This window comes from Heteronotia binoei, unplaced genomic scaffold, assembly GCF_032191835.1.
Source record: "Heteronotia binoei isolate CCM8104 ecotype False Entrance Well unplaced genomic scaffold, APGP_CSIRO_Hbin_v1 ptg000322l, whole genome shotgun sequence".
Lineage (NCBI taxonomy): Eukaryota > Metazoa > Chordata > Lepidosauria > Squamata > Gekkonidae > Heteronotia > Heteronotia binoei.
The window spans coordinates 140,255-158,594 of NW_026800016.1; the positions used below are offsets into that span (position 1 = coordinate 140,255).

General features: G+C 43.4%; 1 protein-coding gene across 1 annotated transcript in view; it reads right to left on the reverse strand.

Annotated features, from left to right (window-relative positions):
• The window catches only part of TLN1 (talin 1), a 74,573-nt gene that overhangs the window by 11,249 nt on the left and 44,984 nt on the right, over positions 1–18,340 (reverse strand). Inside the window, exons 49-50 of the mRNA XM_060263529.1 lie at positions 2,745–2,850; positions 2,453–2,577 (exon numbers count right to left, since the gene is read on the reverse strand). Coding sequence (XP_060119512.1) covers positions 2,453–2,577; positions 2,745–2,850 — 231 coding nt within the window. The remainder of the gene's footprint in view (positions 1–2,452; positions 2,578–2,744; positions 2,851–18,340) is intronic.

The window sequence follows — 18,340 nt, forward strand, 5'->3', positions numbered from 1 at the left end:
GATGGGCCATCGGCCTGATCCAACAGGGCTTCTCTTATGTTCTTATGTGACACAGAGGGTTGGACTGGATGGGCCATTGGCCTGATTCAACAGGGTTTCTCTTATGTTCTTATGTGACTCAGAGTGTTGGACTGGATGAGCCACTGGCCAGATTCAGCAGGGCTTCTCTTATGTTCTTATGTGATGCAGAGTGTTGGAATGGATGGGCCATTGGCCTGATCCAACATGGCTTCTCTTATGTTCTTATGTGACACAGAGTGTTGAACTGGAGGGGCCACTGGCCTGATTCAACAGGGCTTCTCTTATGTTCTTATGTGACACAGATTTTTGGACTGGATGAGCCATTGGCCTGACCCAACAGGGCTTCTCTTATGTTCTTATGTGAAACAGAGTGTTGGACTGGATGGGCCATTGTTCTGATTCAACAGGGCTTCTCTTAGGTTCTTATGTGGCACAGAGTGTTGGACTGGAGGGGCCATTGGCCTTACCCAACAGGGCTTCTCTTATGTTCTTATGAGACACAGAGCGTTGGACTGGATGGGCCATTGGCCTGATCCAACATGGCTTCTCTTATGTTTTTATGTGACATAGAGTGTTGGACTGGAGGGGCCACTGGCCTGATCCAACAGGGCTTCTCTTATGTTCTTACGTGACACAGAGTGTTGGACTGGATGGGCCATTGGCCTGATCCAACAGGGGTTCTCTTATGTTCTTATATGACACAGAGTGTTGGACTGGAGGGGCCAATGGCCTGATCCAACATGGCTTCTCTTATGTGACACAGAGTGTTGGACTGAAGGGGCCATTGGCCTGATCCAACAGGGGTTCTCTTATGTTCTTATGTGACTCAGAGTGTTGGACTGGAGGGGCCATTGGCCTGATTCAACAGGGTTTCTCTTAGGTTCTTATGTGACACAGAGGGTTGGACTGGATGGGCCATTGGCCTGATCCAACATGGCTTCTCTTATGTTTTTATGTGACATAGAGTGTTGGACTGGAGGGGCCACTGCCCTGATCCAACAGGGCTTCTCTTATGTTCTTATATGTGTTATATGTTCTATATATGTTTTTATGTGACACAGAGTGTTGGACTGGATGGGCCATTGGCCTGATCCAACAGGGGTTCTCTTATGTTCTTATATGACACAGAGTGTTGGACTGGAGGGGCCACTGGCCTGATCCAACATGGCTTCTCTCATGTGACACAGAGTGTTGGACTGAAAGGGCCATTGGCCTGATCCAACAGGGCTTCTCTGATGTTCTTATGTGACACAGAGTGTTGGACTGGAGGGGCCACTGGCCTGATCCAAGAGGGCTTCTCTGATGTTCTTATGTGACACAGAGTGTTGGACTGGATGGGCCATTGGCCTGATCCAACAGAGCTTCTCTTATGTTCTTATATGACACAGAGTGTTGGACTGGAGGGGCCACTGGCCTGATCCAACAGGGCTTCTCTTATGTTCTTATGTGACACAGAGTGTTGGACTGGATGGGCCATTGGCCTGATCCAACAGGGCTTCTCTTATGTTCTTATATGACACAGAGTGTTGGACTGGAGGGGCCACTGGCCTGATCCAACAGGGCTTCTATTATGTTCTTATGTGACACACAGAGTGTTGGACTGGATGGGCCATTGGCCTGATCCAACAGGGCTTCTCTTATGTTCTTATGTGACACAGAGTGTTGGACTGGAGGGGCCACTGGCCTGATCCAGCATAGCTTCTCTTATGTTCTTATGTGACACAGAGTGTTGGACTGGAGGGTCCACTGGACTGATCCAGCATAGCTTCTCTTATGTTCTTATGTGACACAGAGTGTTGGACTGGAGGGGCCACTGGCCTGATCCAACATGGCTTCTCTTATGTGACACAGAGTGTTGGACTGAAGGGGCCATTGGCCTGATCCAACAGGGCTTCTCTGATGTTCTTACGTGACACAGAGTGTTGGACTGGAGGGGCCATTGGCCTGATCCAGCAGGGCTTCTTATAATTACTCTATGAAGAGAAACCCTCGCTGCACTGTGGCCAGAGAAGCTGAGAGTTCACTCAGACAAAATGTGTGTCCCTGCCTCTGAGAGACGGGGTGCCATGCTCGTCATGCCTCCTGCAGTCAAGGGGGAAGCTACGCAAGGGGTGGGGCGAGGCTGCCAGGCTGAGCTCCTGCCCTCTCTGGCTTCTTTAAGAAAGACCTCTTGGGGAGGATTCCCAAGTGCAGAAGGGCCGGCCTTCCTTCCACCCCAGGCCCTGGCGTCACTGAGGCCGCTCTTCCCAACCCCCTGATATGCAGCCTGACTGGAAGAAGGGAACGGTTTCTGCTTTGCAGCACGGAGGGAACTTCACTGTAGCCAGAAGCCTGGAGAAGGGCTTGAGAGCAGTCGTGGGTGTGGCTTTTTTGGCAGCCACTCACCCACCCACCCACCCCATCGTTCATTCATTTATCCAGGAAGGCCCACCTTGGGTTTAGCCCGTGGCTTCAGCTGCTCCAGCTTCTTGGCTGCTGCCTCAATGGCTGCAGCTGCACCCAGCAGTTCGTTTTCTGCAATGACCGTGGGATCCTCCGGGTCAACCCACTCGGTCCCTAAAAGAGAAGAGACCTCTCAGAGGATGCTGAGCTGTGTCCCTCCCACCCCCCCACGAGAGCCTTCCTGTTCAAAAAGGCAGGTCTGCCCTGGCCCAATGCTTGGCGCCTTTCCAGTCCGACACGTCACTATTCCCGCACTGCTGCTCTGGCCCCCACCGACTTACCCTTCATGGCTTCTGCGGCCTGAATTAGTTCAGTGACGGAACCGGCCACCCGCTTGGAGTATCCAGCCAGCTGCTGCTTCAAGTCGTGGCTTGGCTTCTGGAGGATCTGGGGCAGAAGGAAGGGAGGGAGGGGGGTTCAGCAAGGTGCTCCTGCCTGGCACTGGAGTGACCCACAAGCCCCTCCGCAGCACTGAAGAAGAGGAGGGGGGAGGGGGAGGGGCGGCACCCAGGTGGCTTGAGAAGGGCTGCCGGCTGATCCCAGCTCCACAACACCCAGTGGCTCAGGCAGAAAAGCAGCTCTGGCATTTCTCTGCTTCCATAGCAGGAACATCACTAGGCAGGTTAACTCTTTGCACGCTACACCAAGGTCTTTCTCAGACTCTGCTGTTGTTGCTTACGGAGCCTTATCCCTCTTTCCAAACCTCCCCTCCTTTCCCTCCATTTCCCTCCCACTCCGGGTATGTGTGTGTGTTTGTGTGTGTGAAGTCCCTTCCCATGACTTCTGGAGACTGTATGAATCAATGTCCTCCAAAATGCCCTTTTGGGTCTTGCAGGCGGAGGGGGGGCTCTCCTGGGGCCTTCCTGGCTGGAGCCCACCCGTCCACCCACCTCTTCTTGGGTCTCCCTCTATTCCTGCTGCCTTCCACTTTCCCTAGCTGTGCGTCTGGGTTTTCCAGAGGCTCTTGTCTTCTCAGAATTGAACAAAAGTCCGACAGGCTCATCAGTTTGGTCATTTCAGTTTCTAGGGAGAATCTGAACTAGAGCCCTCTGGTTTGCCTTTGGCGGTCCACACTGGTCTCCATGAAGCTCCCCCTTCTTGGATCCACTTCCTTCCTGTCAGCTTTCACACCCATCCATAGTAACAAGGAATCGCGCAGTATGAATCATCTTGACCGTGGTCCGCAGGGACACATCCTGACCCTTGGAGATCTTTGCCTTCCCCGTCTCCGTCTTCTTCTGACTTCTTGTTTGCAGCCTCTCTCTGGATTGGTGATGGAAACAAGGAAGAGGAAATCTGTAACCATTTCAAATTCTTTATTGTCAGCCTTCAAGCTGTGAAATCCCCAGCAGTTAGTACTTTTGTTTTTCTGATGTTCAACTGTAATCCTGCTTTGGCACTTTCCCCTTCAACCTACATCAAGAATTCTTTCAAGTTGTTTCAAGGCTGAGAGGTGATATGATCACCATCTTCAAGGGCTTGAAGGGCTGCCCTATAGAGGATGTTGTGGAATTGTTTTCTGTGGCCCCAGAAAGTAGGACCAGAACCAACGTGTTGAAATTAAATCAAAAGAGTTCCCGGCTCAACATTAGGAAAAACTTCCTGACTGTTAGAACGACTCCTCAATGGAACAGGCTTCCTCCTTGGGAGGTGGTGGGCTCTCCTTCCTTGGAGGTTTTTCAACAGAAGCTAGATGGCCATCTGACAGCAATGAGGATCCTGTGGATTTAGGGGGAGGTGTTTGTGAGTTCCCTGCTGCAGGAGGTGGTGGCGGCTACAAGCATAGCCAGCTTCAAGAGTGGATTGGATAAAAATATGGAGTAGAGGTCCATCAGTGGCTATTAGCCACAGCGTATTGTTGGAACTGTCTGGGGCAGTGATGCTCTGTATTCTTGGTGCTTGGGGTTGGGGGCAAAGTGTAAGGGCTTCTAGCCACAATTGTGAACCTCCTGATGGCACTTGAGTTTGTTTGTTTTTTTTCTTTTTTGGCCACTGTGTGACACAGATGGGCCATTTGCCTGATCCAACATGGCTTCTCTTATGTGACACAGAGTGTTGGACTGGATGGGCCATTGGCCTGATCCAACAGGGCTTCTCTTATGTTCTTATTGTGCAGGGGGTTGGACTAGATGACCCTGGGGGTCCCTTCCAACTCTATGATTCTAAGTCTTCTTCACTATTTTCTGTCAGTCATGTGGTGTCATCTGCATATTTCCAATTGTTAATGCCCCCTTCTGCCAATTTTCACCTTTATCTAATTTAATCCAGCTTTCCTTACATATATTCTGCATACAGACTGAAGAGAGAGGGAGATAAAATACTTCCTCGTCTGACACCTTTGCCAATTGGAAACCATTTTGTTTCTTCATATTCTGTCCCAACAACAGAGTACTGGTTGCACATCAAAACAGTCAGATGTTGTGGCACACCCATTTCTTTAAAAACCAATCAAAAGAGTTCATGATCCATTCAGGCAAAAGCTTTGCTGTAATCTATGAAACACAAGTTGATTTTCTTCTGAAATTCTCTCAACGTATATCTACAATCTGATCTCTAATGCCTCTTCCTTTTCAGAACCGAGCTTGAATATCTGGCGTTTCTCATTCCACATATTACAGCCTTTGTTATAAGATTACAGATTGAGTGTATCTAAGCCATGGGCCATTGTTGTCTTCCATATTTTGGGCATATTTTGTTAAGATTTTGATGGACTCTTTCTGGGGCTTGAATTAGCTCTGTGGATATCCCATCTGCTCCTAGTGATTTGTTTCTCCCAACTGCTTTGATAGTAGCTTTCACTTCACTTTCTAAAACTGCAGGTTCTTCTTCAAAAGACTCTTCTTTGAAGGAATTTGTCACGCTTTCATCTCTTCTGTATCGCTCTTCAGTATAGAATCATAGTGTTGGAAGCGGCCTCCAGGGTCATCTACAGTTTTCAAAAGTTTTATTAGTTTCAGAAAAGACTGGGAGATAGGAAAAGAGAAAGGTAAAAGCACAATACATTCTGGCCTTGTTTTACATAAAATACTTTCCAAAAAACAGAAGGATAATTCTACAGTATTTTCTTTACATAAATTGTCCCATATTATTTTATCTAAGCTATATATGATCCATTTTAAAATGTTATAGTATAAATCTTTTATTATCTAATAATTTGACAATTCCAGTAAAGATGAACTTGATAATTCTAGTAAAGGTTAATATTATAATATAAAATACAGGGAAAAAGAAAAACAAAATCAGTTCACACCAGAGAATCTTAAGTGTCTTGAGTGTTCAACCAGGCATACAGTTTCATCCAATTTTTTCTTGCTTCTTCTTTAGATTTCCCAGCCATCAACTGGGATAAAAAGTCCAGTTCTGCTGTCTCTAAAACTTTTCCCACCAAGTCCATTTTCGTGGGAATTTCTGAGATTTCCATCTCTGTGCCAGAAAGATCCTAGCTGCTGTATTAAAATGTGCCAATAGGTGTCCCATCTCCTTAGAACAGTCCTCTGGAAATATGTTCAATAAAAAGAAGTTCTGATTTGAAATGTATCTGGTTTGAAATAATCTTCTGTAACATTTCATGTACCATTTTCCAGTAGTCTTTCACCATCTCACACGTCCACCACATATGGTAAAAAGTACCAATCTGTTTAGTGCACTTCCAACATTTGTTAGACATATTGATATAAATCTTACACAATTTCTGTGGCGTCAGGTACAATCTATAAAACATCTTGTAAAGGTTTTCTTTCAAGGTTACTGATCTGGTTAATTTAACATTAAGTTTCCACAGTCTTTCCCATTGTTCTAATGTAATATTATAACCAAAAATTTTTCCCCATTGAACCATGCAGTCCTTTTCAACTTCATCTTGTGTCTTCATTTGAAGTAGATAGGCATATAATTTGGAGATTAGCTTTTCTTGTGGGCCCAAAAGAATTTTATCAAATAAGTATTGTTCAGTAGTGAAGCCTATCACCTTGTCTTTAGCATATCCAGATTCAACTTGCATTCTCAACCACCAATTCATTTTAATGTCCACATTTTCCAATTCTTCTTTGGTTTTCAGTTGATTATCTTTCCCCAACAGATCATCATACCTGTAACTCTGATTTAATTTTAAAAGATTTGGGTGAGTAAATGCTTCTACTGGTGAAACCCTTCTTGGAATTTTTTGGTAGATTTTAGGCTTTAATCACGACCAGGTATGATATAAGGATTTCCGAAACCAATGATTCTTAAAATAAAGAGTGGCCTTCCAAGTCTTTGATACCACAAATAAGCATGCCATCCCATAGTCAAACCATGTCGTTCTAACAACGATTGTCTCTTGTCTTTCAACAATATCCAATCTCTTATCCACAGAAGTGCAGATGCTTTATAATACGATTGCCAGTCTGGCAGGCTCACACCTGCTCTTAATTTAGAGTCCTGCAATGTCTTTAATTTGATTCTAGATTTTTTGCCTTGCCACACATATTTAACAACCATCTTGTTTAATTCTTGAAAAAATCCACTATTTAAAAACATTGGGATAGTTTGAAACAAAAATAGTAACCTCGGTAAAATATTCATCTTTATTAGGGCTATTCTTCCCATTAAGGATAAGTTCAAATCATGCCATTTTTCCAAATCTTTTTTAATTTCTTTAAGTAGTTTGTAATAATTATCTGCTTTTAATTTGCTACATCTGTTTGAAATAACCACACCTAAATATTTGATTCTTTTTTCATACAAAAATCCTGATCTTTGCTGAAAGGCCTGAATTTGTTCTGCCGTCATATTCTTTGTCAAAAATTTCGTTTTGTAATAATTAATCTTTAATCCTGCCCAATAGCCAAATTGTTTAATCTTATTTATAAGACAAACTATTGAAACCATTGGTTGTTCTAATATAAAAACTAAGTCATCAGCAAAAGCTCTGAGTTTATATTGTTCATCTTTTATCATAGCTCCCTTTATGCTTGTATCTTCCCTTATTTGATTGTTCAATACCTCTAAGGATAAAATAAAAAGTAGACAAGACAGTGGACAGCCTTGTGCTGTACCTTTTTGAATGTTGATTACTTCTGCTAGTTCACCATTCACTGTCACCCTAGCATTTTGTGAAGAATATATTGCTTCTACCGCTCTCAAAAATTTTTCACCACATTCCATACCTTTCAGTTGCTGTAATATAAAGTGCCAACGAACATTACCAAATGCCTTCTCAGCATCTAAACAAATTAAAGCCAATTGCTTCTCTGGATGATTCTCATAATATTCTAAAATATTACAAACTGTTCTGACATTATCTTTCAAATATCTTTTCGGAAGAAATCCTGCTTGGCCATAATGTATTATAGATTGTAAAACTTTGTTCAAACTTTGTGCCAATATTGCAGCAAAAAAATTATAATCCACATTTAAAAGAGAAATTGGACAGTAATTTTTAATATCTTTCAAATAATTATTTTCTTTCCGAATCAAAGATATCATAGCTTCTTGCCATGAAGCTGGAATTTGACCTTCCTCTTGAATCTTTTCAATCAGGCGTTTAAATGGTAAAAGTAAAGACTCTTCATAAACTTTGTAAAATTCTGCAGGTAATCCATCTGGTCCTGGAGATTTACCATTCTTTTGAGATGTTATTGCCTCTCCAAGCTCCCTTATCGTTATAGGCTCATTCAAAATTTTTTGTTGTTCTTCTGTAAATTTACTAAGATTATTTTGTTTAACATATTCTTCTGTTTTATGAACTTGCTTATCTTCATATAATTTTTTATAAAACTGTTCCAAGATTTGACGTATTTCTTGCTTCTGAGATTTCTCTTTATTATTCTCATCTCTCAATGTCGTAATTATTCTTTAGCCTTCTCTTTTCTCATCTTATAGGCCAACCACCTTCCAGCTTCATTGCTAACCGCTTCATTGCTAACCGCTAATGAATTTGTTAAAGGTGTTATTGATTAATTTATTTGATTTTAGTCAATTAATTAGCGTTTGATTATTCACAATATATTTATATATATTAACATATATATATCTATATTTAGAATTTTAGCACATTAATTAATAAGGGTGGGAGGGTTTATTTATCTATTAATAGTGCTGGAATTGAATAATTTATAATATTTTACTAATTGAGAGGGAAATTGGGATGAGCTTAAATTAATTAAGTTAAGGTAATTAGTGGGTTAGCAGTAAGAACCGGAAGAGCTGACAGGGGGAGGATAAAGTGAAGGGCAGGTGGGGAAAATCGGGAAACAAACTGTGAGAGGTTATACTGAGAGCTATCCAGACAAGTGCGGATGTCTGCCCAAGGGATTCCAGTGCTCCTGGGGAGGGGAAGATAGGATGGTGGGAATAGACAGACATATAAGGGAAGGAGACAGAGACAAAACGGGGCTCGGCCACCTTCCAGTCTACGTCCCATCCCAACGGTGGCAGGTAGTGGGCCTAAGAGGAAATGCTCGTCTCCGTCACTGGTGTTATGCAACGCCAGGTCCATTAACAATAAGACCTCAACCCTCAAGGAGTTTTTGCTCCAGCAGGATGTGGACCTGGCTTGCGTGACCGAGACCTGGGTGCAGGACGGAGAGACAGTAGCTCTCTCCCAGATAACCCCCCCCAGGTTACTCGGTCTTTCACCAGTCACAAAGTAACGGGCGGGGGGGAGGGGTGGCGTTGTTCATACGGGAGGGTTACTCCTTTCGGGCTCTCCCGGCTCCAAATATTGATGGCATTGAATGTGCCGGTCTGACATGGGATGTTGGAGAGGGGTTGGCGATCTGGCTGGTGTACCGTCCGCCTAACGCACCAGCCGGTGCCTTACCATCACTATTGGAGGCAGTGGCGGGCTGGGCTTTGGAGTACCCGGGGCTTATGGTCCTGGGTGACTTCAATGTCCACGCTGATGACACGGCCTCCACTCAGGCGATGGACCTAGTGTCTTTCATGGCGACACTGGGGCTCTCTCAATTTGTCACAACACCCACACATCAGGCCGGACACACATTAGACCTGATCTTTGCGTCTGGGATTTTGGTGAACGATATCGCGGCTGAAGCGGTTCCATGGTCGGATCACCTAGCCCTTAAGGCCCGTATGGAGATGTCACCTCAACCCTGTATGGGCAGAGAGACAATTTTGGCTCGCCCTCAGGGCTTGATGGATCCGGAACGGTTCCAAATGGCCCTGAGGGATCCCTGGCCCACTGGCAATTCCCTCGATGACCTGGTGGAAGTCTGGCAAGGCCAGCTATCCAGGGCTATCGACGAAATTGCACCCTGGCGCCCTCTGCGCCCTCGTATGAAGCTGGCCCCATGGTACACCTCGGAATTGCGCCAGCTGAAACAAGGGCTCAGACGACTAGAGAGGAGGTGGAGGCATACTCAGGATGAAGTGACGAGAACATCCTATAGAACGTTTATGAAGTCATATGAGATGGCAGTCAAGGCTGCAAAGAAAGAATACTTTGCAGCCAAGATTACATCTGCAAAGTCGCGCCCAGCACAATTGTTTAGGGTAATTGGGGACCTTATAACATTGCCACAAGGCAAACCAAACGTTAGAGAATTAGAGATAGGCTGTGAGGCATTTGCGAAATACTTTGCAGATAAAATCTCGTCACTCCGCCAAGACCTGCCTATCACATTAGATACAGTAAGTGAAATTGAGGCTCCGCGCCTGTCTTCGGATTTAATGCTGGACCACTTCGACACACTCAGCCTGGAGGAAGTCGATAGAATCCTCTCTGCTGCTCGCCCAACAACATGCGATTTGGACCCTTGCCCCTCTTGGCTGATTAAATCTTGCCAGAGGGAGCTTAGATGTCCTTTACGGGACATCATAAATAGATCCCTCCTAGAGGGGCGTTTTCCAACACCTTTGAAAGAGGCCTTGGTCCACCCCCTCTTGAAAAAATCTACAGCAGACCCGGCCGAATTGGCAAATTACCGACCGGTGTCTAATTTACCATTTTTAGGTAAAATTATCGAGAGGGCGGTGGCGTTGCAGCTACAGAGATTTCTAGATGACGCTTCTGTCCTAGACCCGTGCCAGTCTGGTTTCCGGCCAGGCCACGGGACGGAGACGGTCCTGGTCGCCTTGGCAGATGACTTCCAGAGGCAACTGGATCGAGGCGGGGTAGCAGTGCTGATGTTATTAGATCTGTCGGCTGCATTTGATACAGTCGACCATCAGCTGCTGATCCACCGCCTCGCCGACATAGGGGTTAGGGGGTTGGCCTTAAAATGGCTTTCCTGCTTCCTCATGGGTCGGGGACAAAGGGTGGCGATTGGGAGTGAATGATCCCAGAGGCGCACACTAGATTGTGGGGTGCCCCAGGGAGCAGTTCTCTCCCCGATGTTATTCAATATCTATATGCGCCCCCTTGCCTAGAGGTTTGGGCTGGGTTGTCATCAATATGCAGATGACACCCAGCTCTATCTGCTAATGGACGGCCGGCCCGCCTCCACCCCGGGGAACCTGGACCAGGCCTTACAGGCTGTTGCAACGTGGCTTAGACTGAGTGGGCTGAAGTTGAATCCAGCGAAGACAGAGGTTCTCTATGTGGGTTGTGGCACTCTGGGGAAGGAAATATCTCTCCCGACCTTTGACGGTGCGCCACTGAAGGCGGCGCAGCGGGTGAAGAGTTTGGATGTTTTACTGGAGCCTTCATTATCAATGGAGGCCCAGATAACAGCCACTGCCAAGTCAGCATTCTTCCATCTGAGGCAGGCAAGGCAGTTGGCCCCTTTCCTAGAGCGCCAGGACCTAGCAACGGTGATCCATGCGACGGTCACCTCAAGACTGGACTACTGTAACGCCCTCTACATGGGGCTGCCTCTGTGCCGGACCCGGAAGTTACAACTAGTGCAGAATGCGGCGGCCAGGCTGTTACTTGGTCTCCCAAGATGGGAACATATACAGCCGGGACTACGCGAACTGCACTGGTTACCGATTGTATACCGGGTCCAGTACAAAGTGCTGGTCATTACCTTTAAAGCCCTATATGGCTGAGGACCGGCTTACCTGAGGGACCGTCTCTCCCCGTACCAGCCCCAGAGAGCACTGAGGTCAATAGGAAAAAACAGATTGACTATCCCGGGGCCAAAAGAAATCAAACTCCAGAACACCCGCACACGGGCCTTTTCATCTGCGGCCCCACACCTTTGGAATCAGCTCCCAGAGGAGGTGCGGGCCCTGCGGAACCTCGATCAGTTCCACAGGGCCTGCAAAACTACCCTCTTTAAACTGGCGTTTATGAATAGCTGAACTACAAGTGCATAATAAGGAAACATCCGCCATCAATACCAACGGACAGATATAGCGTCAAAGATAATACCACGGTTAGATTTAATTCAAGGTAATTAGATTAATAATGGTGTTTAATTAAAGTATTAATTGGTTTTAAGACTAATTTAATGTCTACTAATGTAATGTTTTTATTAATGCATTATATTTTTATGTTGATGTTAGCCGCCCTGAGCCCGCTTCGGCGGGGGAGGGCAGGATACAAATAAAAATTTACTTACTTACTTACAGGCTTATTGGCATGTTCAAAATTTTTTTATCTAGCATACCTTAATTTAATCTCCACCTCTTCCATAGGAATTAAATTCAATTTGTCTTGCATTTCTTTCACCTTTTTCTGAAATTCATATTTTGTTGGTTGTTTTTTAAGATTCTTCTCAGCTTCTCCAGCTTGTGACATAAAATTTTGAAAAATTTCAATTCTTTCTTCTTTTTAATGCTGTATCTAATTGCAAGACCCCTATAAAAAGCTTTAGCAGTGTCCCAAACTACTTGCATCTTTACCTCTTGTGTTATATTCTGTTTGAAAAAAAGATTCCATTTCCACCTTAGAGTCTTTAAGAAAATCTTTATCTTTCAAAATTGAAGTATTTAACTTCCATGATCTTCTTATCCATGAACCTTTTAGTTTTATCATTACAGGGCTATGATCTGAAATGACTCTTGTTTGAATTTCTGTATCCACTAGGTCTTTGATCAAACTAATAGAAAGCCAGCACATATCAATTCTTGACCAAGTTTGGTGACTAGGGGAATAGTAAGTAAAGTCTCTGGAGTTGGGATATCTTGTTCTCCAAACATCCACCAAATCCATTTCTTCTGCTAATTTCCAAAAACTTATTGGGAGCTGAGGACCTTTACTTTTCATCTGCGTTTTTTTTTATCCAACTGTCTGTCAGGAACAGCATTGGAATCGCCTATTAAACAGTATTCTACATATTCCAATTTGATAATTTAAGACTCAAATCTTGAAAAAATTTATCTTGATGATCATTTGGAGCACAAATATTTGCAAGCAAAATTTTCTTGTTGTCGACTGTAATTTCCACTAATAAAATTCTTCCATCTTCAGAAGCAAATTGCAGTTGTGGATTAAATTTATCTTTAATATAAATTGCCACTCCCCTTTTCTTCTTGTACATATCTCTTGCTGTAAATAAACTGCCAAGTTTATTTTTCAAAAAATTTTGATCTTTAGTTAAGATATGAGTTTCTTGTAAACAAATTATGTCCATTTCCATTTTTGCCAGATATCTAAATGTCTTTCTCCTTTTGTCAGGAGAGTTGTCCATTCACACTAATTGAAACAATTGAAGCCATTATAGGTTTTGCTTATCATGATCTTTCTTATTATTTTTAGAAAGCTGTCTTGTATGGTATCTCCGTGGTTCATTTGGGTCTTCTTCACCAGAACCTTCTTTCTCCTGCTCCTCCTCATCGTTCTTTTCTTTGCCTTCTTTTTTCTTCATTCTTTCAAAAAAATTCTGATCTTTAAAAGTGGAGTTAATCCTATATCTGTTCTCCTGGTGCGTAAAAACAAGGTCTTCTGGCATTAGCCACATGTAAGGTATTTCTCTTCCTCTCAGAAAATCTGTTAATGCTTGATATTCTCTCCTCTTTTGTCTCACAGGCCAAGGAACCTCTCTTAAAATTTTCACCATGTTTTCAGCTATCACCATAGGTCTATCTCTTACTTGTTTCAAGATATCTTTGGTCTTCTTTCTCGTGAATCTCAAATCAACTTCACTAGGGTAATTTGTTTCGTCTTGTATAACTCAATGGCACCCGTCTAACTTGATCAAATTCTTCCATCCTCTGAGGAGTCACCTGTAAGATTTCAGCCAAGGCTTCACTTAACATTTTCTGTAGGTCTTCATTTTTCTCTTCTGGTATATTTTGAAACCTCAACATATAGGCTGCTTTATCTACTTCCAGCTGCAAAAGTCCTGAGTCTTGTATACTCTGTTCTTTTCCTAGATGTTCCACCTTTTGGATATTCTCTGTCACTTGACCCTCTAATGCCTTTAAAGCTTTATTGGTCTTTGCTGTCTGTCTGCTATTCTCCATAAACTCTTGTTTAATCTCTGCCATCTGTTCACCTATATTGTCTACTTTACTTGTTAACTGCAGTCATTAACATAGTTTGCCATTCTTTCATGTCTCCTTGCATAGGTGTAAATTTCCCTGGCCCCGACAGGCCACTGGGTGAATGAGATGGTTTTCCTTCTTTAATTTCTTTTTTTTTTGACAGTTTCCTTGGGAATGGCCCCTGCTTTATTTTCCATTCTTATTAAAGTAAGCACACTCACAACCACAAATTAGATAAGGTCTCTTCAACGTTTGTTTTGAAACTCTGTGTTCTGTTTGTGGCAGGTAAATAATCTTCTCCGATCAATGCCCTTATTACAAAACAGTTCTAAAAAGAAAACAACTTTCTAACTTCTCTCAACAATTTATGCTAGTCAAAACAATGCTCAAAATAATAATAAACAAAACTGTTCACCACAGTAGATATTCAATAGACAAAACAAAGGCAGCAGTTCACTGTCCAGTGACTTCCAACAATGTTAATTCAGATGCAAAGCAGCTCTCCACCTCGTCTTTCAAATATCTTCTAAGCACAGCAACTGCCAAGCATGGCCACCTTCAAGAGGGGCTTAGATAAAAATATGGGGCAGAGGCCCATCAGTGGCTATTAGCCACAGTGTGTGTGTATATATAGAAATTTTTGCCACTGTGTGACACAGAGTGTTGGACTGGATGGGCCATTGGCCTGAGGGCTGAATATCCTATTTATAATCCAAAAATGAGAACCAAAATTGAACAATAAAGCAATAATCCAAACAAAAAAGAGAGAAATCCAGCAAGACCAAAAAACCCAAAAATAAGAACAAAAAGCAATAAACCAAGTCCAAGAAAAAATAATCCAACCACAGGTGAAAAATAATCCACAGGTAAAAAATAATCCAACCACAGGTAAACAAAGGGCAAAAGGAAAAATAAAAACAAGCTCAAAAATTATATTCAAAAAATTATATCCATAACATCCACAGAGCTAGATCAGAATCCACTTTTAAAGTTGTAAAGCTATCCATAACATCCACCAAAATAGAACTAGATCAACTTTGCAAGTTTATAAAGATATTCTTCCTACAGCCAAAGATCCTACAATGCAATATCAGGTATCCACCAGCTTTTAAAAGTTGATTAGAAGGTTAATTAGAGTTCTTATAAATTAAGTCTGAGCACTTCAGTGCTTCAGCTTCTGCTTCAAAGAGTCTTTTAGCCAAACCTCTTTCACATCCATGTATACTTATCAACAAGCATCTTTCCCCAAAGCCAAAGCCTTTTTCTCCTTCAGCAAGGTTTGAAATAAGTCAATTAAATTCGGCCATCAAGTCTCATATAAAGTACAAATTGGTGTAGTCTCCTGCAGGTATTTCCAATATTCAGGATAGGCAGAAACTTTTGCAAGTTCCACCCCACCTTTCTCAGTCTTTTGCCTCAATTAAAGTCTGCAATTCTACTTATTCCTGCTTCTCAGGCATGTTACCTATCCAGAAGAAAATGTAGGAAAAGACACACTAGTAGAAGAATCCATGTCACTTATCGTGAAGTTACAAACTTGCTTGAAGATCCAGAATGTAGAGTGTAGGAAAGTAAAGAAAAAAAAGCCGGTGGCTGACTCTCTTGCCTTTTAAAAATGGATATCGGAGCGATGAGGCTTGGGAAAAGCAGGATTGGGGAGCAGCCGCCTCCGCTGACCCCCTCGATCCACCGCTTAAGAGAACATAAGAACATAAGAACATAAGAACATAAGAGAAGCCATGTTGGATCAGGCCAACGGCCCATCAAGTCCAACACTCTGTGTCACACAGTGGCAAAAAATGTTATATACACACATACACTGTGGCTAATAGCCACTGATGGACCTGTGCTCCATACACTGTGGCTAATAGCCACTGATGGACCTGTGCTCCATATTTTTATCTAAACCCCTCTTGAAGGTGGCTATACTTGTGGCCGCCACCACCTCCTGTGGCAGTGAATTCCACATGTTAATCACCCTTTGGGTGAAGAAGTACTTCCTTTTATCCGTCTTAACCTGTCTGCTCAGCAATTTCATCGAATGCCCACGAGTTCTTGTATTGTGAGAAAGGGAGAAAAGTACTTCTTTCTCTACTTTCTCCATTCCATGCATTATCTTGTAAACCTCTATCATGTCACCCCGCAGTCGACGTTTCTCCAAGCTAAAGAGTCCCAAGCGTTTCAACCTTTCTTCATAGGGAAAGTGCTCCAGCCCTTTAATCATTCTAGTTGCCCTTCTCTGCACCTTCTCTAAAGCTATAATATCCTTTTTGAGGTGCGGCGACCAGAACTGCACACAGTACTCCAAATGAGACCGCACCATCGATTTATACAGGGGCATTATGATACTGGCTGATTTGTTTTCAATTCCCTTCCTAATAATTCCCAGCATGGCATTGGCCTTTTTTATTGCAAACGCACACTGTCTTGACACTTTCAGTGAGTTATCTATCATGACCCCAAGATCTCTCTCTTGATCAGTCTCTGCCAGTTCACACCCCATCAACTTGTATTTGTAGCTGGGATTCTTAGCCCCAATGTGCATTACTTTGCACTTGGCCACATTGAACCGCATCTGCCACGTTGACGCCCACTCACCCAGCCTCAACAGATCCCTTTGGAGTTCCTCACAATCCTCTCTGGTTCTCACCACCCTGAACAATTTAGTGTCATCCGCAAACTTGGCCACTTCACTGCTCACTCCGAACTCTAAATCATTTATGAACAAGTTAAAAAGCATGGGACCCAGTACCGAGCCCTGCGGCACCCCACTGCTTACCGTCCTCCACTGCGAAGACTGCCCATTTATACTCACTCTCTGCTTCCTATTACTCAGCCAGTTTTTGATCCACAAGAGGACCTGTCCTTTTACTCCATGATTCTCAAGCTTTCTAAGTAGCCTTTGATGAGGAACTTTATCAAAAGCTTTCTGGAAGTCAAGGTAAACAACATCTATCGGATCTCCTTTGTCCACATGTTTGTTCACCCCCTCAAAGAAATGCAACAGGTTAGTGAGGCAAGATCTTCCCTTGCAGAACCCATGCTGAGTCTTCCTCAATAACCCGTGTTCATCAATGTGCCTACTCATTCTGTCCTTGATAATGGTTTCTACCAACTTTCCCGGTATTGAAGTCAGACTGACTGGCCTGTAGTTTCCCGGATCTCCTCTGGAACCTTTTTTAAAGATGGGGGTGACATTTGCTACCTTCCAGTCCTCAGGAATGGAGGCAGATTTCAATGAAAGATTACAGATTTTTGTTAGAAGATCCACAAGTTCAACTTTGAGTTCCTTCAGAACTCTCGGATGTATGCCATCCGGACCCGGTGACTTATTAGTTTTTAATTTGTCTATCAGTTGTAGGACCTCCTCATTTGTCACTTCAATCTGACTCAGGTCTTTCAACACCCCTTCCAAAATTAGTGGTTCTGGGGCGGGCAAAAAGTTCTCGTCTTCTACAGTGAAGACGGAGGCAAAAAATTCATTTAGCTTTTCAGCCATTTCCCTATCCTCCTTCAGTAATCCTTTTACCCCATGGTCATCCAAGGGCCCCACTGCCTCCCTGGCTGGTTTCCTACTTCTAATATATTTGAAGAAAGTTTTATTGTTGGTCTTTATGTTTTTTGCAATATGCTCCTCATAGTCCCTTTTTGCCTGCCTGATCACAGTCTTGCATTTGATTTGCCACAGCCTGTGTTCCCTTTTACTAATCTCACTTGGACTGGTTTTCCACCGCTTAAAGGAGTCCTTCTTACCTTTTACAGCTTCCATTACTTTATTTGTTAACCACGCAGGCCTTTTCTTATGCCTGTTTGTGCCTTTCCTAACTTGTGGTATGTATTTTATCTGAGCTTCTAGGATTATAGTTTTAAATAGCGTCCAAGCTTTCTCAAGGGTTTTGACCGTATGTACCTTTCCTTTCAGTTTCTTCCTCACATGCCTCCTCATCTCAGTGTATTTACCCCTTTTAAAGTTAAACGTGGTTGTGGTGGTCTTTTTGGACAACTCCCTATTTATACAAACGGTGAAATCAATAACATTATGGTCACTGCTCCCAAGCGGCGCAATCACTTTTACATCTCTCACCAAGTCTTGGGCATTACTTAGGACCAAATCCAGGATCGCCCCACCCCTGGTAGGTTCTGAGACCATCTGCTCCATAGCACAGTCATTGAGAGCATCAAGAAACTCAATCTCTTTCTCTCGACCAGAACACATATTGACCCAATCAATCTGCGGGTAGTTAAAATCACCTATTACAACACAGTTTTTACGTTTAGCCGCTATCTTTAAGCCTTCCATCATATTATAATCGTCCTCTCTCTTTTGATTTGGTGGGCGATAACAAACTCCCATAGTTAAATTTCCTTTTGGGCCCTCTATTTCAACCCAAAGCATTTCTAAAAGTGAATCTAATTCTCTGATCTCAGCCTTACTGGACCGTATATCCTCTCTGACATACAGAGCCACCCCACCTCCAACCCTTCCCTCCCTATCCTTCCGATA